Source organism: Halichondria panicea, chromosome 16 (assembly GCF_963675165.1).
Source record: "Halichondria panicea chromosome 16, odHalPani1.1, whole genome shotgun sequence".
In the NCBI taxonomy this organism is placed as follows: domain Eukaryota; kingdom Metazoa; phylum Porifera; class Demospongiae; order Suberitida; family Halichondriidae; genus Halichondria; species Halichondria panicea.
The window spans coordinates 1,902,783-1,926,612 of record NC_087392.1 but is presented as its reverse complement, the minus strand read 5'-3'; the positions used below and the strand labels follow the sequence as shown (position 1 = coordinate 1,926,612).

General features: G+C 41.6%; 6 protein-coding genes across 14 annotated transcripts; 3 read left to right on the top strand and 3 right to left on the bottom strand.

Annotated features, from left to right (window-relative positions):
- The first annotated feature begins 1,703 nt into the window (after nucleotides 1–1,703).
- On the top strand, nucleotides 1,704–3,918 carry LOC135349942 (hsc70-interacting protein-like). 2 transcript variants are annotated; one of them, XM_064548616.1, is made up of 10 exons: nucleotides 1,704–1,871; nucleotides 1,939–2,077; nucleotides 2,137–2,173; nucleotides 2,277–2,414; nucleotides 2,461–2,545; nucleotides 2,632–2,845; nucleotides 2,902–2,981; nucleotides 3,027–3,412; nucleotides 3,449–3,525; nucleotides 3,644–3,918. In XM_064548616.1, exons 1-10 carry the CDS (start codon nucleotides 1,750–1,752, stop codon nucleotides 3,779–3,781), a joined length of 1,416 nt encoding a protein of 471 aa, XP_064404686.1. In that variant the 5' UTR covers nucleotides 1,704–1,749; the 3' UTR covers nucleotides 3,782–3,918. The 2 variants fall into 2 exon arrangements, with proteins under 2 accessions (XP_064404686.1, XP_064404685.1); XM_064548615.1 differs by having other exon boundaries at nucleotides 3,027–3,525.
- An 848-nt stretch (nucleotides 3,919–4,766) lies between these two features.
- LOC135349921 (uncharacterized) lies at nucleotides 4,767–10,046 on the bottom strand. 2 transcript variants are annotated; one of them, XM_064548581.1, is made up of 12 exons: nucleotides 9,906–10,046; nucleotides 9,410–9,848; nucleotides 9,175–9,296; nucleotides 8,981–9,118; nucleotides 8,330–8,846; nucleotides 7,931–8,101; nucleotides 7,708–7,865; nucleotides 6,552–7,609; nucleotides 6,103–6,212; nucleotides 5,973–6,053; nucleotides 5,830–5,919; nucleotides 4,767–5,765 (listed from the first exon to the last, which is right to left on the bottom strand). In XM_064548581.1, exons 2-12 carry the CDS (start codon nucleotides 9,800–9,802, stop codon nucleotides 5,694–5,696), a joined length of 2,910 nt encoding a protein of 969 aa, XP_064404651.1. In that variant the 5' UTR covers nucleotides 9,803–9,848; nucleotides 9,906–10,046; the 3' UTR covers nucleotides 4,767–5,693. The 2 variants fall into 2 exon arrangements, 1 of the variants encoding a protein (XP_064404651.1); XR_010399039.1 differs by lacking the exons at nucleotides 4,767–5,765; nucleotides 5,830–5,919 and having other exon boundaries at nucleotides 6,556–7,609.
- A 1,230-nt stretch (nucleotides 10,047–11,276) lies between these two features.
- Nucleotides 11,277–13,550, bottom strand: LOC135349986 (uncharacterized). Its single transcript, XM_064548673.1, has 4 exons — nucleotides 13,389–13,550; nucleotides 11,774–12,114; nucleotides 11,585–11,672; nucleotides 11,277–11,474 (listed from the first exon to the last, which is right to left on the bottom strand). Exons 1-4 carry the CDS (start codon nucleotides 13,435–13,437, stop codon nucleotides 11,407–11,409), a joined length of 546 nt encoding a protein of 181 aa, XP_064404743.1. The 5' UTR covers nucleotides 13,438–13,550; the 3' UTR covers nucleotides 11,277–11,406.
- A 115-nt stretch (nucleotides 13,551–13,665) lies between these two features.
- Nucleotides 13,666–16,285, top strand: LOC135349991 (THO complex subunit 2-like). 2 transcript variants are annotated; one of them, XM_064548680.1, is made up of 7 exons: nucleotides 13,666–14,529; nucleotides 14,578–14,654; nucleotides 14,714–14,765; nucleotides 14,862–14,962; nucleotides 15,069–15,139; nucleotides 15,227–15,348; nucleotides 15,467–16,285. In XM_064548680.1, the coding sequence occupies exons 2-7, from the start codon at nucleotides 14,645–14,647 to the stop codon at nucleotides 15,513–15,515; spliced, it is 405 nt and encodes a 134-aa protein (XP_064404750.1). In that variant the 5' UTR covers nucleotides 13,666–14,529; nucleotides 14,578–14,644; the 3' UTR covers nucleotides 15,516–16,285. The 2 variants fall into 2 exon arrangements, 1 of the variants encoding a protein (XP_064404750.1); XR_010399059.1 differs by having other exon boundaries at nucleotides 13,666–14,654; nucleotides 14,714–14,769; nucleotides 15,069–15,348; nucleotides 15,467–15,662; nucleotides 15,746–16,285.
- A 109-nt stretch (nucleotides 16,286–16,394) lies between these two features.
- LOC135349962 (uncharacterized) lies at nucleotides 16,395–23,822 on the bottom strand. 3 transcript variants are annotated; one of them, XM_064548644.1, is made up of 7 exons: nucleotides 23,703–23,822; nucleotides 23,079–23,413; nucleotides 17,745–17,823; nucleotides 17,601–17,648; nucleotides 16,955–17,280; nucleotides 16,753–16,840; nucleotides 16,395–16,643 (listed from the first exon to the last, which is right to left on the bottom strand). In XM_064548644.1, exons 1-7 carry the CDS (start codon nucleotides 23,752–23,754, stop codon nucleotides 16,576–16,578), a joined length of 996 nt encoding a protein of 331 aa, XP_064404714.1. In that variant the 5' UTR covers nucleotides 23,755–23,822; the 3' UTR covers nucleotides 16,395–16,575. The 3 variants fall into 3 exon arrangements, with proteins under 3 accessions (XP_064404714.1, XP_064404713.1, XP_064404715.1); XM_064548643.1 differs by lacking the exons at nucleotides 23,079–23,413; nucleotides 23,703–23,822 and adding exons at nucleotides 17,935–18,272; nucleotides 19,088–19,214; XM_064548645.1 differs by lacking the exons at nucleotides 23,079–23,413; nucleotides 23,703–23,822 and adding exons at nucleotides 17,935–18,272; nucleotides 18,375–18,517.
- Nucleotides 19,172–21,663, top strand: LOC135349989 (THO complex subunit 2-like). Of its 4 annotated transcripts, none has more exons than XR_010399058.1 (8): nucleotides 19,172–19,896; nucleotides 19,956–20,009; nucleotides 20,102–20,202; nucleotides 20,253–20,304; nucleotides 20,359–20,429; nucleotides 20,510–20,631; nucleotides 20,750–20,888; nucleotides 21,037–21,663. XR_010399058.1 is itself a non-coding variant. In XM_064548677.1 (8 exons), exons 2-8 carry the CDS (start codon nucleotides 19,887–19,889, stop codon nucleotides 20,796–20,798), a joined length of 459 nt encoding a protein of 152 aa, XP_064404747.1. In that variant the 5' UTR covers nucleotides 19,172–19,666; nucleotides 19,782–19,886; the 3' UTR covers nucleotides 20,799–21,663. The 4 variants fall into 4 exon arrangements, 3 of the variants coding, with proteins under 3 accessions (XP_064404747.1, XP_064404749.1, XP_064404748.1); XM_064548677.1 differs by having other exon boundaries at nucleotides 19,172–19,666; nucleotides 19,782–19,896; nucleotides 20,750–21,663; XM_064548679.1 differs by lacking the exon at nucleotides 21,037–21,663 and having other exon boundaries at nucleotides 20,359–20,388; nucleotides 20,750–20,760.
- Nucleotides 23,823–23,830: the final 8 nt, after the last annotated feature.

The following is a 23,830-nucleotide window of genomic DNA, read 5'->3' as shown; positions in this document are numbered from 1 at the left end:
AAATGGAAAGAAGATGTTGCCAACCATTCACACCCACTGTACAATTGAAAGGCATAGTAACTGTTGCATTGCCAGTTGTTTGATTAATTGACTATACTTTTATGGCAAGCTTTGCTTTGTATAGAAACCTATTTGTTGCTATAACTATAAACGGCTTTAAGAATTGACTGACCTGTTCTATATAGCAGCTAGATTTAGGTATGGGAGTTTCTGCTCTTGTATTGACTGTTCTACTATATTTTGTGCAGTCATCACAGACGTGTTTTCTGAAGCCACAAGTTGCTGAAGATCCGAGGCCCACCCCTAAGCAAGTTTTGAGTGGACAAATAATATTACCCGATTACAATTTCACTTGCTCTGGTGTTATCTCGAGTTGGGAAGCCCGTACTACTGGAAGAATTCTGTCAAGTATTCGTTTCCAAGTATGGCGGCTGGTACCAGGAGGTAATACTTATCATCTAGTCGGTGAAAATGTGATTGGCTCTCCACAAGATGATGTTGATACTGATCATGAAGGACCGCAATTATCTGTTGCCAACCCATCCAAGCAGATTCATGTATCACCTGGAGATTTTATCGGGATTTTTGTCGGAGGGGACGTGAAGATTCAGTATAAAGATTCTCAAGAAACCCTCGCCTATGTTGTTGATGTTAAGGTTCCCCTGATTAGCTTTACAAAGCCTATGCTAGTGGCTCCTGCATTCAGATCTGTAATGGCCGCTCCAGAGATCAGTGTCAATGTGGAAGGTATCCTATATAATTGTAGAGTTCGGTACAGTACTAACTTGAGTTACTTACATTTACTACAGTTATACTTAGCAATAATTGTTCATCCTATGCAGGCACAAAACCGACTGTTCCTGAGGATAGCATGAACACTACACCTTCTTCTCAAACCACCATTACTCCAGCACAGATACCAATAACTGGCGGAAACAGACCCGAACAAGACCCTCTACCTTACACACTCATTATAGGTGTCACTATCAGTGGAGCTGTTTTGGTGGGAGTATGTCTTGGAATTATGATCGTTGCAGTATGTTTTGTGAAGCTTAGAAACAATCAAGGTGCTGATCAAAATCCTTCAGATGCCAGTGAAAGGCAGCAGAAAATAGTCCATTCACTTAACTCCCCACGAAGAAACTTGTTTTCAGTGTTTAAAAGACAAAGAAATGTACGAGACACGATTCGGGAAGAAGCTACCACTACTCGACAAGTCATTGAAGTTGATTTGAGGGGAAGAAATCCAATCCATTCTCAAAGCACCCTTGAAATATCGTATGCATACCCTATGACCGAAAGTTCTCTTATAGCTCGATCTAACAGCTCTACGATGCCAACAAAATTTGGATCTCACACTAACCTGCCTCTGCCAGAGATACCCAAGCCAATTGAACTGTCCAAGAATCCCTCCTATTCTACATTGGATCAACTTGATGGAGGAGAAGCAGATACTGATGATAATCTTTATGATGTACCTGTATTTAGACCGCAAACATTGTCTGTTCCCGTCGAGTACGAAATACCTGTTTCCTCTCTGAATTCATCAGGAGGTCTAACATTGGAATGCTCACATGTATATGAGTCTACAGATGGAATGTACTCTGAAATATTTGCATGAACAATGTGTGTTTTAGCATAATATATGCATAATGAATATGACATTGTGTGTGCTGCAAGTGTTTCTCTCATGATCTCATGAGCATGCGCAATGAGCTGCCACATGTACCTACAGTATTTTAGAGAAGCATGGCGATGAACATAGATGAAGCTCAAGTCCAGCAACTAAGGGTGTTTGTGTCCCTCTGCAATGCTCATCCCTCTGTCCTCAACTTTCCCCAGCTATCTTTCTTCAAGGAATGGCTCGAGAGGTGAGGGGAAGTTGATTGCTTTGAGGTGACCCCACAACCAACAATAAAATTATACCCATGCACACAGCCTTGGAGCAAAAGTTCCTGACACCCCCCCACCCGAGCCAGAGCCAGAGCCAGAGCCAGTTGTGCAGGAGCCTGAGGACGAAGAGATAGAGACTGAACCTAAACCACCCAAAAAGTCTCCAACTAAAGAGCCGCCAAAGGTCGGTGCTCTACGTCATTATTGTCCAAACAAATATCCGTGGTGATTCCTCCATTATAGGTAGAATCTGAAGAGGAATCTGCCGAAAGTGATTTAGGTATGTGTAGTTAATCTGACAAACTCGTCAATTACCTTTTACAAAGTCTCCTTGAAAAGGTGTAGCTATTAATTTTGCATGTGTTGTAACTGTTACCTAACAGAACTGGACATGGAAGGTACTATATCGCCTGAAGAGGACCCTCCCCAGGTGATGGGGGACTCTAGCAAAGAGGTGACAGAGGACATGAGAGACAAAGCTCAGGAGGAGAGGGCACAAGGATCCATGGCAATGGCCGATGGTGAGATTGAAGCTACATCTTTATTAAAATTAGTTGCTTGATTCAGGTGACGTGGAGAAAGCAATAGAACACTTCACTGCAGCTGTTCTGGCCAATCCAAAATCAGCTCCTCTGTACGCCAAAAGAGCCAGGTAAAAAGCACATCTTTAGTAGGAGTTAATGTAGTAGCATCAATAAGGTGTTACGATACATGTTTTAATTGTTGTTGTTGTTACAGTGCGTTCATCAAACTGAACAAACCCAAGTCAGCGATCAGGGACTGTGCTGAAGGTATCAGTATCAACCCTGACTCCGCCCAAAGCTACAAGTGGAGGGGACGTGCCCACCAGCTGTTGGGAGAGTGGGAGGATGCGGCCAAGGATTTCCAAACGGCTAGCAAACTGGACTTTGACGAAGATGTCAGTATCTGGCTTAAAGAAATCAAGCTAAAAGCAAGTAGTTTACCTGTGGGCGATTGTGTGTTTGATCATCTGTATGTACTTTATAGGCTCAAAGGATTCGTGAGCACAAGTTGAAACAAGAGCGTCGACAAAGGGAGAGAGAGATCAAGGAGAAGAAAAAGAGAATGTAAGTTTGGCTTGTGGTTAATTTGTATCTATAGCTTTTTCACAGTAAGGAGGCTCATCAGAGGGCAAGAGAGGAAGAGGAGGCTCGTCAGGAGGCTCGTCAGAAGGCAGAGGAGGAGATGAAGAATATGGGTGGAATGCCTGGAATGTTTCCTGGAGGAATGCCTGGTGGAATGCCTGGAATGTTTCCTGGAGGAATGCCTGGTGGAATGCCTGGAATGTTCCCTGGAGGAATGCCTGGTGGTATGGGTCGCGGAGGAATGCCTGGAGGAATGGGTCGTGGAATGCCCGGAGGAATGCCTGGAGGAATGGGTCGTGGAATGCCTGGAGGTATGCCCGGAGGAATGCCTGGAGGAATGGGTCGTGGAATGCCTGGAGGTATGCCCGATGGAATGCCCGAAGGTATGCCTGGTGGAATGCCTGGAGGTATGCCTGATGGAATGCCCGGAGGTATGCCTGGTGGAATGCCTGGAGGTATGCCTGACACCGGTGGTATGGACTTCTCAGCTATCTTGCAAGACCCTGAGCTCATGACCATGATGCAGGTGATTGGAAACTAGCTTCTTAATTATTGTAGCCCCTAGAGCTGCATAAATTGTTTCTTGTATACTATTATAATATTTGGCTGTACTCTTAATGTCTCCTCCCCTCCCCCTGCTACAGGACCCAGAAGTGAGGAATGCTTTCCAAGATGTGCAGACTAACCCTTCCAACATCTCAAAGTACCAGAGCAACCCCAAGATACAAAAAGTCCTGGAGAAGCTTTCTGCTAAGTTTGGTGGTGGTGCCCCCGGTCAATAAATAGAACCATACAAACTGTGCAAACTATGCTAATCAATGCTGTTTATGTTTTTCAAATTGTTTGTTGATGTTGATAGAAAATTAATTAATTAATGGTGGATTTGTGCATTTACAATAAAGTGATTGACAGACTGTGATTTGTGTGTACTCATTTAAATTCTGTAATAGTGTTTTGGGTAGCTGAGCAATTCCTTGGCTGACACCCATAGTCTTGCTGTGAATAAATTATAATGTGTTCCCAACTTTGCTAAAATTAATTAATGACAAACTACCGTATAGCGTGAAATTTTCGAGGCGCTTATATTTCGTGGATTGGCCTCTAAAAGCATTTCGTTGCACAATGTTTGCGGAATGGTTGCATGCTTACCGGAAGCCACGCCTTTAAATATTTGCACGTTATAGCAAGTAATTCTAATTAAGGAACAATTTTCGTGTAGGATTGCCAACCCACGAAATGTGCGAAAATTAAGCCCCTCGAAAATTTCGAGCTATACAGTATAATAGCCTAGTCTCGCCCCGGCCGATTTGTCTCTAAAATAACGCTAGGTTGCGTCTAAGTACTAGTGATACTTACCCCAGAGTCCTTAATTTCAATGGCTATATACATAAAAGAAGATTAATTGTTTCCTGTCCATGAGTGCATGTGTTTCTTAAATTTGCAAAAACATATAATGGCACACATTGTATATAATTTTATGGTAACAATTAATATTATATTCATTGTAAATTCTAGTGAATTGTTTATTCTATATACTGCACATTAATGGGTGGTCCCACACTGTCCTGGGATCTGCTGTACACATACGTGGGGTGTAACTGTGCATAAATAATATTCAGAGAAACTTTATCAGATTCAGATGAATGTGGGCCTCATGTGTAATAAATGGGAGGTACACATGTAAGCGTTTACATACTAGTATAAATAATGCGCACAGGCACATTTGAATGACTATTTTCCAGTCTCAAGAGAAACCAATCAAATGGATCTCTGGAAGCTTTTTGAACAAGCAGCCAAACGGCGATATGGACGAAACATTACAGTTGTCAAAAATCAGTTTTATGAGACAAAGGTAAACAATATTGACCTTAAACTAAGTGTCGTCAATGCAGATACAAAACCTTGTGAAAAAACACGCACCATCGTTGATATCAATATGAATGAGTACGTAAATCGTGGAAAAGTGGCTCAGGACGAAAGCATTGTTCGAATTGACAAAAAGGCATCAACGACTGAAGAAGAGCGCTACACTTTTTCTACAACAAAAGGTACTGCTTTTGGGTTTGGAGGCAATATTGGAGCAAACGTGATGGGTGCGGCTGTAGCTGGAGGGAGTATCGGAATAAGTGGGCATTATGACAAGAGCAAGTCTACAACCAAAGGAACAGAAAAGTCCAGCACAGAAGGCTTCGAGTACAGCTATAGCCGAGAGGAGAAGATAGTTTGCCGCCAGAAACACGTGTTGATGCCACAATCACCACCTATCACATGAAGTATGAAATGAAAATCACCCTGAAGCTTAGTGTAGACAAGAATGCTTCTATTCCAGTGGTCTACAAGACCCAATGTCAGCTTCTCTATTGCGGGTTGTGCAGAAGTAATGGTTTGGTTTTTATTCGTGATATGTTCAGCACTTTTCCTAATTACAATCCAAACGATGAAGATGGCTGTGCAAGTTTCACTACAGTTGGTGCACTGTCTTGGGTTGGAGAGGGGTGCAGTGTGGAAAAAAACGAACAACCCCTTTCTTTGTAGGCTTGTATGTATACTTAGTTTGTAGCCATCTTAGGTTTTTAATAGCACAGACGAGTTACTGGTGCGATTATTTTTGTAGTTGTTAAGTTGTCAAGTGAACATTTAGTAAAGGATATATTGGGAACCGTGCACTGCTGATACGTATAGAATCTGTACAGTTCAGGTAGTTTTTTGAGTAACTGTATCTGTTTTTTGCATGTCAGCATGTCTTGGAATTGTGAAGGTCACACACTGCATGCAGGGGAGACACAGTATCATAACCACAGATCTACATGTGAATGTAGTGCTATCTTACCCATTGATCTAGAATATCTCTGAGCTTTTCCTTGGATACTGACACCCCAGAGTCCTTCACCATGCTGTGAATGAGAGCCAGCTCCAATGGCTACATGTAAAGAAGACAATTATTATGGTTAATTAGTTTGCACACACACACACCTTGTACGTCAAGATATCTTGGTAAAGTTGTTCATTGGAGCAAATGCTAGCCTTGACCATTGACTTGAGATCTACACCGTCCTGTCCATGAGTGCATGTCTGAGGGTAAATGTAGTAGCCAAATCCTTACCTCCTGGTTCTCTTTGGAAACCGTCTTTTTAGCTTTCTTGCCTTTCGTTTCCTTTGTTGAGCTCTTAGTAGGAGGTTCTTGTGTATCTTCCACTATTTCACCGTCTTCACCTGAAGAGCAATTACTTCTAAAGGCACAATACTAAATGGATGGAGGCACAAATGTCAGTGATCTATATACATGACTTAATTAGTACATCATTGACAACTGTACTTCGCACATAATAATTATTATCATGTAGCGGGTATAAAATTTCGCGGAATGACCGTTAGAAAGGTTTTCGCGGAATAGCAGCCTTTCTGCAGTATGCATGCATGCGATATTTAATGTTTGCGGTACATGCTTAATCAGCGAAAACCGCGAACATTTATACCCTCGAAATATACGTGTACATGCTATACGGACGGTACAATTTCTAAATAGCTATAGGAAGCAGATATTAGACTCACCAACCAGTGGATGTGCATAGTCGTAGATCTCTTCAAGTTTAGCAATCATCTTCCGTTTAGCGAGCGGCTTCACTCCAAATTTAGAACACCTTACTTTCAACAAGGGGGTGACCATGCTACGATAATTAGGCATAGGTGTGATGTCATCATCCGTCTCCAAGTGAAACCGACCCACTCCTAATGGGGTTCGAAACGTACCCCCAAACTTTTCTCTACCTAAAGTTAGAGTCTTCAGCTGATCCCCAGGAGTCCCTAGTCTGGAGGTTGCTTTGTTTTCGATGAGAGCTGTAGGGGTGGGGAAATCTTCTAACAACAACTCAGTAATGTCCCCGCTACCATCAATAAGAAGGTCGTTATCGAATACGTAAAGTTCTGGCTCGAGCGGCTCGAGCTGTTGAATTGGTTCAGTTATAGTTGTTGCATCTATGCTCTGGTCACCTTCAAAACATTGTCCGGTAATAATATAATCATTTTCAGGTTCAGGGGGTGGGAGTAGCGTGACCTCGTTGCAGGTGGTGGATGGAGAAGGGCTAAACAAGTCGTCAGAGTTGCAACCCTCTTCTTGATCAATAGTTGGGTCAATAGCTGCATCGAATTCTGTCTTCTGTGGATCAGTCGAGTCAGAGCTTGATAGCAATATACAAGGACTTGGGGACTGTTTAACAATGTCTGTTTTCGAGTAGGAAACAGTTATTTCTGAGGTAACTTCAGAGCATAGTATTTGTCCCAGCAGCAAGTCGAAGTCAGTCGTGGTTGTTGAAGAAATGTTTTCTACAGACTTAGGTGATTCAGAAATAAGCAATGGTTCGTCAGCAAGCTCAGTACAGTTCGTGTTAGTGTTCTCGGAGGATTTATTTGAGGATTGGGACAAATCAATTATTTCGGGTGAATTAGAAACACGTTCTTCATTCTTACTGACAACTTCTGTTTCGGGAGAATGAGTGTTCGTTTCTTTAGTTACGAGCGAATCACTTGCTTCACTTGTAGTTCCAAACTGTGAGTAAATGACACTGGACATTGAACCTGCACACCACACTTCAAGCTCCCTCATAGACCACCTGACAGAGGACGGTAAGAAGCTTGTACACTTACATGCACCTTATATCATACATATGCTAGTATTATTGGGGACCAATCAATGCGCAGTCATCCTTACTCTCTGGCCAGTGCTGTGAGAGACTCCATCTCTGCGTGGTCACACTGGGAGGGTGGTGGGGCTCCAGTGTACAGGTACTCAAGGAAGGACAACACCACACTATCCTCGTAATCACTCCAGTCTAATCTTATAGGACGTGACTTGGCTCCTGACAGCAACTAAGTGTGTTTGGGGGGGGGACTTGTAAATCCCGTGAATTACGTTCCTGAGTCACAATACTTACCACTCTGAGTGACGGGCACCGTGCCGCTAACAGCACAGCATGAGAAGAGATAACAGTTCCTCCCCTAGTGGATATCTCAACGTCACTAAACAATGAGGACCCTAACAATGACCTCAGATCAGAGCAAAGGTGCCTGACTGCTGCAAACTGCTCTTCATTGTGACCCTCCAACTGTATCACAACAAAAATCGGAATATCCCAACAAAAGAGAACGTAACCCTCTATATGGAACATTTTTAATAGCACTATAAACTCTATTACTGCCCAATAAACTAAGAGCTCTGCCTGCAATGTACTAGCACTATAAATTACAGGTCAACCCCTACTACAAGTACAATGCATAAGCTATATATAAGGTTACTTTACTGTCTCAACTGTATAAGGTATCAGACAACTCACTGGGGGTGTGTTAGTGGGTGGGGTGGACCCACAGTCAGTCAGGGGATGAGTAGTCACAGTGTGTGGTAGTGCCTTGACTGGGGTGATGATCGAGCTTAGCGAAGGAACATAAAAGTCTTTGTTCTCACACTTCTTGAAGTCGGTTAGCTCCCACAACGTGGAGTAGTCGAAGTGTTGAAAATCGGTAGCAAATGATCTATTCTCATCCCTCAAAGCTGTGTCAGGAGGGCTCATGGGCACAATACTTTCCACTTGTATGACATCATCACCCTCTCTTAGTTTGGCATCATCTTTGCTCCCACTCACAGTCTTGGAAAATGCTTGCTCGTCATTCACATGTTCTGGAGGTAGCAGTAACTTGCTGCTATGAAAAGCTGGGGTAGACTGGATATGATCGTCATCCATGGCAGATCCTTTCAGCAATTCTTGTGCTCTCTGTGCCAGCATTTCCCGGGCTTGTTGAGAGGACACAGTCAAGAGTGGAGGGACGGTCTTCTCCTTCTTGGACGGTTTGGCTCTGAAATGGCATGTGTCATGTGATCCCGTAAGAAGTGGAGATACATGTAGGTAGGAAATTAGTACACACTGCAAGATACCAGATACAGGAACATTTTGCAAATTTGTTTTACCAACTGTTACAAATGAACACACCGTTTCTTTGGTCTTTTGGGTGCGTGTTCTGCCGGTGCTGGTAGAGTGTCCCCCACAGAGGGTGGACCGTGTGGGTCAATGGAGGCAGACAGAACCATAGCTAGCTGTAACTGTTCCTCCTCAATGCTCTGCATGTAGCTGTGTGGGGGGTAAGGTGACTATGTTATACAGAGAGGCTATTAGGTTGTACACACTTGTCTTGTTTCTTCCGTTTTCTTTTTATCATTTGAGGAACAGGCTCTTTAAAATCACTATCATCTTCCACTTTTACATCACAGTCAAGTTTATTTGTATCTGCTTTGGCAGGAATCATCCCCTGCAAAATCATTTGTTTAAGTCTGTGCCAAGCATGTATGAGTACGAATCACGAAAATAACAAACAAACAAGAGAAATGTAGAAATGAATTACAATATAACAGTTTCACATACTGTTAAGTTTCTCTCCACTAGCTTGCTGCCATCCTCACTTTCCAGTTGTCTATTGTGCTTTAGTTCTGTATCACTGCCAACTTCATTACTGCAACACACTTCTGAACGTACACCTTCGGACAAGCACCCAGTAAAATTGGACGAAACGTTTGGTCTTCTCGAAGCATTATGTTGTGAGAGATTTATCTTAGTGATAACCAGGTTGAGTCTAGAACTATTGTGAGGCTGCAGTTTCGAGTTTGATTGACTTTGTGCTGGCGTATTCTGTGCGTCCACATTGAGGTTGCCCAGTGAAGTAGCTACTGCTTTACTTGATAACGAGGGAGAAGAATCATCTTTGGGTTTCTTACGCCTAAGGGAGAGCTTGGAGCGACTTGAAGTATTGGAGTGCATTCTTTAATCTGTGCAGTCAAAGTGTATCAAATACTGTATCCGAAACCTGCATGGGTTGAAGACGATAATTACGAATGTGAGTGAAGAATAACAACGTATTTACCTAATTCTATGCTAATCTTTAGACTCCATTTGCTATTGAGTTTTTTCTTTCTTTTGTTGCCTCTCTCGTCTCACTCCCTCGGCTACTTTGGTCTGGAAATCGATGGCCTGGTAATGGCTCTGGATGGCTCTTTCCTTATGGATCTGCTCAATTTCAGGGAAGAACTTTTTTCTGTTGATGAATCCCAGTCCAAATGCAAGAAGAGAGGCTCCAAACAGCAGAGGGAACACACTCAGCCTAACCATGATGTCCCTGAGAACTGACTAGAGACCACACCTTTCTACCCGAGGAAAGGCGTGGTCTCCAGTCACAGTAAATGCGTGGGATGGTGATTAAACATTTTGACAAGACACGCCCCCAACTCATGCACATGCTGAGTGTACAGAGTAGCTTTGCTTCAAGACTCCAAATCAGAAAGCAGCTACTAAAATATCAGGATGCCTATAATGACACCAAAAGAGAAAGAAGAATGGAGAAAAACCCGGAAGCAGCTGTTACCAGTCTTTATGGTCCAGTTGCTAATTGGTATCGCTCTTCTAGTCACCATTTTCTATGGAGGCTATTATCATTGCAACTCCATTCCGCTGCCTTCATCCAACGAGTTCTCTGATAAGTTGCAGTTCTCCCTCAGATGGTGTGCATTTCCATTTGCTGTTATTTTCATGTACACAATCATGGGCGTGTCAAACAAGCGAGGCACAACTCCAGCGGCCAACCCACTCTCCGGGAACGATCACTTCCTCCAAGTGGAAAAGAATATCCTCACGAACACTTTGGAGCAGATAGTACTGGCCTTCTTTATCATTCTTGCCCTCACCGTACACCTTGAGGACTCCGAGATGAAGCTGGTACCTATCTACATTTTGAGCTTCATTACTGGAAGAGTTCTCTTTATCAGTGGATACAAGATTGGACCGCAATTTCGATCGTGTGGTATGTTGACGAATATAGTAAGTACATTCCTGATGCTCGGAGTGATAGGATACACTATTTATTCTCGTGGACTGCTGGCTGCAAGCACTGGAAAAGACGAACTGTAAAACAAATTAATTTTATCTGAGAACAGTAATTTGAGTGTTAATTGTATGATTGGTGTGTTTGCTTCTTCCTCTCTCTGATTACAGGTGATATACTCATTCTTGCTTTAACTATGTATTGATCTTTACCATTTCACACTACAGTAAATTTATTTGTATGTGCTTCTTTGTTGACTGATGTCTCTTTGTGATTGGGTACGAGGTCAACGGAACCCTCCCCTCAGTCCTCCCGTTTCTCGATTTAATAGGATGTTTGTCTGCATGATCGGGTATTGTGCTCATACATTTTGTCTAACCACCAAAAGCAATAATGAAAGCTGAATTGTGACAAACACAATAGGACAATACTATAATCATGAAATTTATCAATCTCAATCACCACTATCATTATTCACAATAGAGCACACTAAATCTATATAGTGAAAGTTAAACTCTGAGTTGTATTCAAGACTACTGTATAGCAGTTACACAAGCATGGCTACAAGGAGGGAGGCTATCAGTCCAGCAAGCATAAACTGAAGTTTTGGAGCACCTGCAGATACAAAGTTAGCGTAATAGTATAATAACTATGGTGCTTAACATTCAAGCAAATTGCAAAAAAATTGTAACTGGTGTACTCAGTAGCTATACATCACAGCTTACCTGCACACACCGATGTATCTATCAGAATAGTGGTTGTATTGATGAGAGGTACCTTCATGTCTAAAGCAGGGAAAAGTGATCCATTGATCTGGAAAGGAAGGTGACACATTTAATGGCAGTCAAGCCTCCAGCTATACTACAACTACAGCACCATTATCTGGCTCACTTGGTGTTTAAATTATTAGGTACCTGAATTTTAAGTCCCATGTTCACAGGGTTGTAAGTAACAATCCAGTCAAGACGAACAAGGGTGATTCCCTCTGGTGTTGCGAGTGGCTGGTCCACTGCATTGGTCGATGTAGTGTAATTCCCTATCACATCTCCAGCAGCGGCAATCGCAACAATATTGATGGCTGGAGGTTCATTACAAGGTAGGAGAGTTATGGTTGCATCAGGCACTCCAAGGGTTTGTGAACTGCAGTTGACTTGCGTACACTCTGCATCTCGAGTACACTGGCCAAGGATGGGGTTCACATTCTCAATCAAATGATCCAAGCCATCACAAGTCCCAGTGCCGTGGTCTGCAGAGACTGTGTGGTGTGCATAGTGGTAGATCTAAATCATCTATCAGTCTACACTAAGACTACAAATTTGGCTTCAAATGATGTAATCGTGGTTTTGCATCATAGTGAGTAAATTTCCTGTTTGTGGCTTGCAAATACTACAGTAATTCTCCGTAAATTTAATTATGGCTTCTGTTATGTCATTGTTTACTATCAGAATTGGATAAAGAAACAACTTTTTCAGTTTTTCCAGCATCAATACCCAGGTCCTGAAGTGCAAGCCAGGTTCCAGAGTCACAGTACTAGTAGATATAGTATTCATGAACTGGCCACAGGAAAATTAGGATCCAGAACTGGGGAGTACTAATTTGCCCAGAAATCAAAGTCAGTCCAAACAGGATATATCCAATAAACTGGCCAATGTTAGAACACAAGACCTGCTATAAAAAAATATTGGCAAAGCGGATGCTGTTTATTTCTTTGCAAAGACTAACTTCTAGCATTATATTAGCTATCTAGGCAGTTTCAAGAAACTCTGGACACTCAAGTGGCAAGTAGGCAAGAGCTAAACTTACTCATTTTTGTCAATGTTTACTTTGTTGTATCTTGGTCAAACCTGGGTCATTAGTGTTCTTATTTGGTCTACTTGTAGTTACCAGTGTTGTCTATAGTCTAGCTCATCTGTATCTCTCCAGCACCCCCATTACTAATTTGCCCGGAAATCAAAGTCACAGAAAATATAAATATCACCAGTTTTCTTTCATACAATGCAGCAATTCAGTACTTTTTTACCACTTAATTTTTATATCATTCAGTAGCTTATTTATTCAGCATTATTTGTATATCATTTAATAGTGATAGGCACCTACTGGTGAAAAGTTATCCTTGACAAAAACAGTGTTACTGTTTTTGATACTACCGCGAACTATGAATATCATTATCTCCCATAAGGGCCCATATAAATTGGCAAATGAACTGTATAATACACACTTCCGGGAGTCTTAGTGTAGACTGCATGGAAGTCACTGGGCCTGCTCTATCATGATTAAATCTCACTACACTGCACTGTCTAGTCTGTACTGTATTCAATTCCCGTTACCATGTGCAAAGAAGTATTTTATAACTATATATCAGGCTACTATACTGTACTACAGGAGTGCACTCCTGGTACTAGTAAACAAATACTGTTAAAGCTTTATATTTAGTACACCTAGATCTAGCATGACAGCCCTGTTCTAGATCTGATGATATGACTACTAGATCTAGTGTACATATTATAGGTAACCACACTCTGAACTTACCTAGCTGAAGGGCCAAAACAGCAACAAGATTAAGAACAACAAACTTCATTTTTCTACCTTTACAACTTTACTACTTACAACTTTAGCAAAGTTTAATAGGCTATAGCAGTAGATAGGCATGCGCAGTAAGTTATAGAGTTCAGCATGGCCAGAGGTTGGTCTCGGCGGCCACAACGTCTACTAGTTGGGCGGAGTCCAACCAACGCTTCGCTCATGGTTGGGTATCAGTACATGTAGCAGTTTTGTTCCCACTGCAAGAAATTTGCAGCCCAATCAGATTGCTGCGTTCAAGTGGGAAACCTTACAGCTCAATTTAGCTGACAAGGCGAGCTGGGACACTGTATTTCTCTGGAGAATGCAGAAACAGCTCCTGCTGGATATCTAGGCTACTAGAAAAGAAGCATAGTCTATCTTAGCATCTATGAATGAAGTTTGAACAGTATGTATTAATTAATTAAAAGGACTTGTCTTTGTTTTAAGTTTTGTTGTGCTACCAATAAGATTAGATCATTAGTTTGGACAAAACCTGTGTTATGTATGCCTTCTTTGGTCTTCGAAAAGCTTCTCAGAAGCCTTGGGGTAGTCTTATAGCTGGCTGTACCTCTCCTTGTGCTAGATGTCTAACTATTATGAAAAAGTTTATTTCTGCCTGTACTAAATCTTATATTACAGGCTACAGTATTCTTCTACTTTCTCTAAGAGTCTGAGGTCTTTCTTGAATTCCAAAACAACTATAGCTAGATCCAGTCAGCTAGAATAGCCATCCAAATAGTTAATTGATTTCTTTATATCGCACCCCTGAGCCATGCGGTTGTCAGCCACTTAAAGATTAAACAATATTCATACTCTGTCTCAAGTACCGGTGGAACAAAACTGCTACATGTACTGATACCCAACCCAGAGCGCAGCGTTGGTTGGACTCCGCCCAACTAAACGTCTACAAGGGGTACCTGGTATCTATAGATCTTGCTGCCTTCCCCTTGGACGAGCGTGCACTGCGTATGCACTGTACTGCTGATCTTAGAAGGCTGAAGGAGATGGTGCATCTGAGCCAGCTTATAGTATTAAAGTATAGTACTGCTATAGTAGATCTACTGCTGTAGGACTGGTCCCACTTCTCTGCGAGCATTGTGGCACAAAGGTTTTTTCATATATAGTACAGTTCAGAGTTGTACATGCTGGCTGGTAGGTACATTGTACAAGGTGGATGATGGCTTTATCAGAGGAGCTGGTCAAGGACTGGAGCACCAAAGGCCATGACAAGGCGTAAGTAGACTGTCTTTTGATGGCCTACAATAAATAAGTGACACACCACATCACTGTAGCCTTGCTTTATTCGAGGACGTACTCTCCACTGGGACACATGGAACCGACTGTGTGGGTGAGGTCTACCTGACAAATACGAGAAAACGCACACTAGTACTACATAATAACATTCCACACAGTACGTCAATATGTGCTTCTGAATTGTAGAGTTGCGTGGCATGCTGTACGACCTGCTCAAGCACTGTGTGACTGGGGCACTAGACGGACAGGATGTGGCCACCTTTATCTCAGAACTCACATCTATATACGTAAGGGGACCCACAATCATACAATACCAATCACACTTATAATTATGTAGGACTTGGACACTGATTTACCCTCTGTACTCTCTAATACAATTCTTACGTATTTCAGATGCTGAGACGATCAGCAATGAGAACAAGGATGAGAGGACTGCATTTGTTTCTGTGATAACCGCTCTTATGGCACGTACTTTAAACTAACAAGGGGACAGACACTCCATTTCTTCTATTATAATAAAGCCTCTGATTGATTGTTTTCTGCCTCCTCAGAAAACTGTTGGAGAGCCGCTGCTGAAAGAACGACTAGAGATGGAAACACTGGAGCAAGTCAGTCTGGTCCCTTCAGCTAGGAATTTCAATCAGAAATATGTCAAGACCAAAACAAAGTTATTGTGAGTGATTGATCTCTCAAAATTCTCCTGCACAAAGTTTAAATCTTATTTTTTGAGCTAGCGTAATAGAGAGTTGTCGTGTTGTTGTCAATTACTGTCAATTACTGTTGTCATGCAGCTACAAGCAGCAGAAGTTTAATCTGTTCCGAGAGGAGAACGAGGGCTAATCTAAGCTGGTGGTGGAGCTGGGTCACGAGGAGAGGCCACTGGCAGCTGCTCCAGCCATGCTTGACAATAATTATAATGCTCTTCTCATTGGTCATTTATGAAATACATAGGGGTAGCTTGCAGCTCCATAACCATGGCTATCAATGGTGAGCAAAGCTATCTAATCCTAAGATTATGCCTGTAAATATTTTACCCTCATGGCTGTAATCTTGTCTGTGTGTGTGTGTAGGTCGTTTCAACATTGATCCTAACCGAGTGCTGGATGTTATCCTGGAGGCATTTGAATTTTCCGGGAATAATCACTTCCTCCAAGTGGAAAAGAATATCCTCACAAACACTTTTGAGCAGATAGTACTGGCCTTCTTTATCATTCTTGCCCTCACCGTACACCTTGAGGACTCTGAGATGAAGCTGGTACCTATCTACATTTTGAGCTTCATTACTGGAAGAGTTCTCTTTATCAGTGGATACAAGATTGGACCGAAATTTCGATCGTGTGGTATGTTGACGAATATAGTAAGTACATTCCTGATGCTCGGAGTGATATGATACACTATTTATTCTCGTGGACTGCTGGCTGCAAGCACTGGAAAAGACGAACTGTAAAACAAATTAATTTTATCTGAGAACAGTAATTTGAGTGTGTTAATTGATGATTGGTGTGTTTGCTCTCTGATTGCAGGTGATATACTCATTCTTGCTTTAACTATGTATTGATCTTTACCATTTCACACTACAGTAAATTTATTTGTATGTGCTTCTTTGTTGACTGATGTCTCTTTGTGATTGGGTACGAGGTCAACGGAACCCTCCCCTCAGTTCTCCCGTTTCTCGATTTAATAGGATGTTTGTCTGCATGATCGGGTATTGTGCTCATACATTTTGTCTAACCACCAAAAGCAATAATGAAAGCTGAATTGTGACAAACACAATAGGACAATACTATAATCATGAAATTTATCAATCTCAATCACCACTATCATTATTCACAATAGAGCACACTAAATCTATATAGTGAAAGTTAAACTCTGAGTTGTATTCAAGACTACTGTATAGCAGTTACACAAGCATGGCTACAAGGAGGGAGGCTATCAGTCCAGCAAGCATAAACTGAAGTTTTGGAGCACCTGCAGATACAAAGTTAGCGTAAGAGTATAATAACTCTGGTGCTTAACATTCAGCAAATTGCAAAAAAATTGTAACTGGTGTACTCAGTAGCTATACATCACAGCTTACCTGCACACACCGACGTATCTATCAGAATAGTGGTTGTATTGAAGAGAGGTACCTTCATGTCTAAAGCAGGGAAAAGTGATCCATTGATCTGGAAAGGAAGGTGACACATTTAATGGCAGTCAAGCCTCCAGCTATACTACAACTACAGCACCATTATCTGGCTCACTTGGTGTTTAAATTATTAATAATAATAATACGGTACCTGAATTTTAAGTCCCATGTTCACAGAGTTGTAAGTAACAATCCAGTCAAGACGAACAAGGGTGATTCCCTCTGGTGTTGCGAGTGGCTGGTCCACTGCATTGGTCGATGTAGTGTAATTCCCTATCACATCTCCAGCAGCGGCAATCGCAACAATATTGATGGCTGGAGGTTCATTACAAGGTAGGAGAGTTATGGTTGCATCAGGCACTCCAACGGTTTGTGAACCTGAACAGCTGATTTGCGTACACTGTGCATCTCGAGTACACAGGCCCAGGATGGGGTCCGCATTTTCAGTCAAATCACTCAAGCCATCACAAGACAAGGCTGGGAGGTGAAAATTAACAATTATCATACTGCAGCTAGACCTTGACCTCACATAAACAATAGTACTTTTGGGAATTTCCCCCTCTAATAGCCGCAGACAAAGTATTATGGTAACGCGTAGTTAGCTGTTATTGTGTTGGGGACCATAGACATTGTGTCTACCGATAATATAAAACATTGCTACAGTTGGGGGGACCATAAGAATAAGGAATTAAGCCCAAGAGCCAAGAGATGAATAGCATGAAAATGTAATACTGGTCACAAGCTATGTATTTAGTGGAGACAGTTTATCAAAAAAGCATACATAGCAATTTACTTACAGTCACTCGTTGGTCCAACGTTGGTAGTCGTCGGTGGAGGTGTTGTACCTGCATGACATTAAAACATGATGTACATACTTGAAACATGGCTGCATATATTATATGAATGTGAGGCATATGAACGCCAGCTACAGCACAGCTTACCTGCACACACTGTTGGAATAATGGTTTCATTGATAAGAGGCGACTTCATGTTTAAGGTAGGAAGAACTGATCCGTTGATCTGGAAAGGACGGTGACACATTTAATGGCAGCCAAGCCTCCAGCTATACTACAACTACAGCACCACAAAATTAGCATGCCTCACTTGGTTTTACAATAATTATAACTATACCTGAATTTTAAATTCCATGTTGACAGAGTTGTAAGCAACAATCCAGTCAAGAAGAGCAACGGTGGTACCCCCTACGGTGAGTGGCTGGTCCGCTGCATTGGTCGATGTAGTGTAGTTCCCTACCACTATACCTCCAGAAATGGCAAAAATATTGATGGCTGGAGGTACATTACAAGGTAGGAGAGTTATGGTTGCATCAGGCACTCCAACGGTTTGTGAACCTGAGCAGCTGACTTGCGTACACTCTGTATCTCGAGTACACTGGCCAAGGATGGGGTCCACATTCTCAATCAAATGATCCAAGCCATCACAAGTCCCAGTGCCGTGGTCTGCAGAGACTGTGTGGTGTGCATAGTGGTAGATCTAAATCATCAATCAGTGGCGTAGGAAGCACGGGTGCTCAGGGTGCTGGAGCACCCCCTTATCTCAAGCTACCTTACCTACTTGCTCCATGAAGTTCAGAACAGCTACGTAGCTAGCTTGATATAGCACCTAGTATAGTGGTCGAGCTAGTAGCTAATAGTTACTGAGCTAGCTAGCTATACTAGCATAGTTACGTACACAGTACAAAGGTCAGCTAGATGAACCACATCGTAGATATTCTTATAAGTAATGACAATCATGTAGATTAAACAATCATACCCACTTAACAGTATATACATTGTATAGCAGAACAATTTATCCAGGTAAACTCACGTAGAATTGGCAAATTTTGATACTGATAATTTTATACCAAATTTGCTTAGAATTTATCTTCGGGAATGTAGAATGCCAAAATTTTCCCAGACCCCCCAGATTTGTCAGTGGCCTCTGGCCACCTTCAGCACCCCCTTACAAAAACATCTTCCTACTCCTCTGTCAATGATCACATGGAAGTCACTGGGCCTGCTCTATCATGATTAAATCTCACTACACTGCACTGTCTGTATTTGATTCCCGTTACCATGTGCAAAGAAGTATTTTATAACTATATATCAGGCTACTATACTGTACTACAGGAGTGCACTCCTGGTACTAGTAAACAAATACTGTTAAAGCTTTATATTTAGTACACCTAGATCTAGCATGACAGCCCTGTTCTAGATCTGATGACAAGACTTCTATAGTTCTAGATCTAGTGTACATATTATAGGTAACCACACTCTGAACTTACCTAGCTGAAGGGCCAAAACAGCAACAAGATTAAGAACAACAAACTTCATTTTTCTACCTTTACAACTTTACTACTTTACAACTTTAGCAAAAGATGTTAATTAATAGGCTATAGCAGTATAGGCATGCGCAGTAGAAAGGTGAGCACATAATCGTGAAAAATTTTTAGTGATGGACATGACGTTGTAATGATAATAATGGCAAAGTTATAGAGTTCAGCATGGCCTGAGGTTGGTCTCGGCGGCCACAAAGTCTACAAGGGGTATAGATCTTGCTGCCTTCCCCTTGGACGAGCGTGCACCGCGTATGCACTGTAGTCTGTACTGCTGATCTTAGAAGGCTGAAGGAGATGGTGCATCTGAGCCAGCTTATAGTATTAAAGTATAGTACTGCTATAGTACTGCTGTAGGACTGGTCCCACTTCTCTGTGAGCATTGTGGCAAGTCTTTTGTAGAATACTGTAGCACCTTTAGCGAGGCCTCCACTGGCTGACCATAGATACTACATAGTAGATCTATCTATGGGCTGACAATACACTTGGAGTGAAGGAAGCATGCTCGACCTCCCTGATTCTCTGCTCGTAAGCTCTTTTCTTTTCCATTTCATGCTTTCGTGTTAGGGTTGTATTCTTGTTAGAGGGTGCATATGGGTTGAATACCATACCCTGACATCAACAAAGGTTTTTTCATGTATAGATCTAGTACAGTTCAGAGTTGTACATACTGGCTGGTAGGTACATTGTACAAGGTGGATGATGGCTTTATCAGAGGAGCTGGTCAAGGACTGGAGCACCAAAGGCCATGACAAGGCGTAAGTAGACTGTCTTTTGATGGCCTACAATAAATAAGTGACACACCACACCACTGTAGCCTCTTTATTCGAGGACGTACTCTCCACTGGGACACATGGAACCGACTGTGTGGGTGAGGTCTACCTGACAAATACGAGAAAACGCACACTAGTACTACATAATAACATTCCACACAGTACGTCAATATGTGCTTCTGAATTGTAGAGTTGCGTGGCATGCTGTACGACCTGCTCAAGCACTGTGTGACTGGGGCACTAGACGGACAGGATGTGGCCACCTTTATCTCAGAACTCACATCTATATACGTAAGGGGACCCACAATCATACAATACCAATCATACTTATAATTATGTAGGACTTGGACACTGATTTGCCCTCTGTACTCTCTGACCTATTGGCCGTGCTTGGTAAGATCGTGGAAAAAATTTCCTTCTCAATAATATAATTCTTACGTATTTCAGATGCTGAGACGATCAGCAATGAGAACAAGGGTGAGAGGACTGCATTTGTTTCCGTGACAACCGCTCTTATGGCACGTACTTTAAACTAACAAGGGGACAGACACTCCATTTCTTCTATTATAATAAAGCCTCTTGTTTTCTGCTTCCTCAGAAAACTGTTGGAGAGCCGCTGCTGAAAGAACGACCAGAGATGGAAACACTGGAGCAAGTCAGTCTGGTCCCTTCAGCTAGCAATTTCAATCAGAAATATGTCAAGACCAAAACAAAGTTATTGTGAGTGATTGATCTCTCAAAATTCTCCTGCACAAAGTTTGAATCTTATTTTTTGAGCTAGCGTAATAGAGAGTTGTCGTGTTGTTGTCAATTACTGTCGATTACTGTTGTCATGCAGCTACAAGCAGCAGAAGTTTAATCTGTTCCGAGAGGAGAACGAGGGCTAATCTAAGCTGGTGGTGGAGCTGGGTCACGAGGAGAGGCCACTGGCAGCTGCTCCAGCCATGCTCGACAATAATTATATGTTCTTCTCATTGGTCAGTACCACATTTATGTAAATACATAGGGGTAGTTTGCAGCTCCATAACCATGGCTATCAATGGTGAGCAAAGCTATTTAATCCTAAGATTATGCCTGTAAATATTTTACCCTCATGGCTGTAATCTTGTCTGTGTGTGTGTGCAGGTCGTTTCAACATTGATCTTAACCGAGTGCTGGATGTTATCCTGGAGGCATTTGAATTTTCCAGGAACAATCACTTCCTCCAAGTGGAAAAGAATATCCTCACAAACACTTTTGAGCAGATAGTACTGGCCTTCTTTATCATTCTTGCCCTCACCGTACACCTTGAGGATTCCAAGATGAAGCTGGTACCTATCTACATTTTGAGCTTCATTACTGGAAGAGTTCTCTTTATCAGTGGATACAAGATTGGACCGAAATTTCGATCGTGTGCATGGTATGTTGATGAATATAGGAAGTACCTTCCTGATGCTCGGAGTGATAGGATACACTTTTATTCTTGTGGACTGCTGGCTGCAAGCACTGGAAAAGACGAACTGTAAAACTATTATAATTTTACTGAGAAAACCTAGCTAAAAAATTAGCCTTCAATTATGACATTTTATCTCACCATCATCATTCATTTACCAGATAAACTGCACACTAAATCTATCATGCTATATAATTATATGTAAATACAGAGTGAAAGCTAAACTCTGAGTTGTAGTCAAGACAGTAATTACAGTTACACAAGCATGGCTATAAGGAGGGATACTATCAGTCCAGCAAGCATAAACTGAAGTTTTGGAGCACCTGCAGATACAAAGTTAGCATAAGAGTTACAAGACAATTATCATAACAAGATATTCATAGAGTATTCACCTTGTGCGTTGATTCATCGCACAGCAGCAAACAGATTATAACTGTAACGACCTTAACATTATTATATGGGGAATGATCAGGAATGATCATAAATATATAAAACAACGATTGGATCGACTAGAAAACACTGTTTTAATTGCCTACAAGTTGCAATTATCAATAGCCTATTTGTTTTTCAACCACTATTGTCTCATTAGCAGTTTCTCAAACAGTTCATTTTTGTGTCCACACACACACACCAATCACTCTACTCCTGATGCGCACGCACGTGGTAATAATTATAGAAGTAACTGCGACTATCATGGTTAGACCTCTCATAATTATACTATACTTCTGGGAAAATAGTCAGTATTTGCATTCTAAAATGACACTGAACAAAATGATCATAATGTGTAGTTAGCTGTCAGTATACCTATAGATAGGAGGCTGTGTTGGGGGCTAGATACTGTGTACTGATAATAAATTTGATGTCATAATGTCAATTAAGAGCTGAATTTTTTTGCATCAAAATGTAATACTGCTTATATATATATTACAAGCTATATGTATTAGTGGAGACAGCATATCAAAAAAAGCGTACAGAGCAATTTACTTACAGCCACTCGTTGGTCCAAGATTGGTAGTCGTCGGTGGAGGTGTTGTAACTGCAAAAATTTGTTGCTGATCGATGACATTAAAACATGATGTATAATTATACTGGAAACATGACTGCATGCATATGCATATATTATATGCACACCATGCATGCAGCGCAGTGAGACACATGGACGCCAGACATTGCTGGTTGGGGGCCATAGGAATTAAGGAAAGCCCAAAAGCTGAATTTATTTTTTGCATCAAAATGTAATACTGCATGCTTATATAATTATAAGCTATGTATTAGTGGAGACAGCATATCAAAAAAGCGTACAGAGCAATTTACTTACAGTAACTCGTTGGTCCAACGTTGGTAGTGACAAGGTTGGTAGTCGTCGGTGGAGGTGTTGTAACTGCAAAAATCAAAAATTTGTTGCTGATCGATGACATTAAAACATGAATATGTATAATTATACTGGAAACATGACTGCATATGCATATTATATGCACACCATGCAGTGAGACACATGGACGCCAGCTATATAGCTTACCTGCACACACTGTCGTATCAATCGGAATAGTGGTTAGAGTGAAAAAAGGCGACTTTGTGTTTAAGTCAGGAAAAATTGATCCATTGATCTGGAAAGGAAGGTGACACATAAATTTTAATAGCAGTCAAGCCTCCAGCTATACTACAACTACAGCAGCATGAACTCGATTGGTTGTACATTAGTTACCTATCTATATAATTATGGCAATTAACATACTTGAATTTCAAATTCCATGTTGACAGAGTTGTAAACAACAATCCAGTCAAGAAGAGCAATGGTGGTGCCCCCTAGGACGAGTGGCTGGTCCACTGCATTGGTCGATGTAGTGTAGTCCCCTGCCACTACACCTCCAGAAATGGCAAAAATATTGATGGCTGGAGGTACATTACAAGGTAGGAGAGTTATGGATGCGTCAGGCACTCCAAAGGTTTGTGAACTGCAGCTGACTTGCGTGCACTCTGCATCGCGAGTACACTGGCCCAGGGTGGGGTTTACATTCTCACTCAAATGATCCAAGCCATCACAAGTCTCAGTACCGTAGTCTGCAGAGACTGTGTGGGGGAAAATTAGTGGTAGATCCAAAATCATCTTATCACAGTCATGTAAGTCTCTGACTCTCTATATAGCTATTAAATCTCTCCAATATGTGGTTTAAAAGAATTTTTTATAGCTAGCAGGCTACTATTAATTTGCTTAAGCAAATACATGAAATACGTCTGTGCTACAGCTTTATAATAGCAACTTACACTGCATAGAATAACTAAGATCTTGCATGACAGCCTAGATCTGATGCCAAGACTGGATCTAATGTACGTATAGGTAATCACACTTTGAACTTACCCAACTGAGAAAGGGCCAAAACAGCAATAAGTCTTAGAGCAACAAACTTCATTCTACCTTGATCAAATTCCAACTGTGCAGAAACAAAACAAAAAAGATCTTGCTAAAGCTTAAGGCGCAGGGCGCAC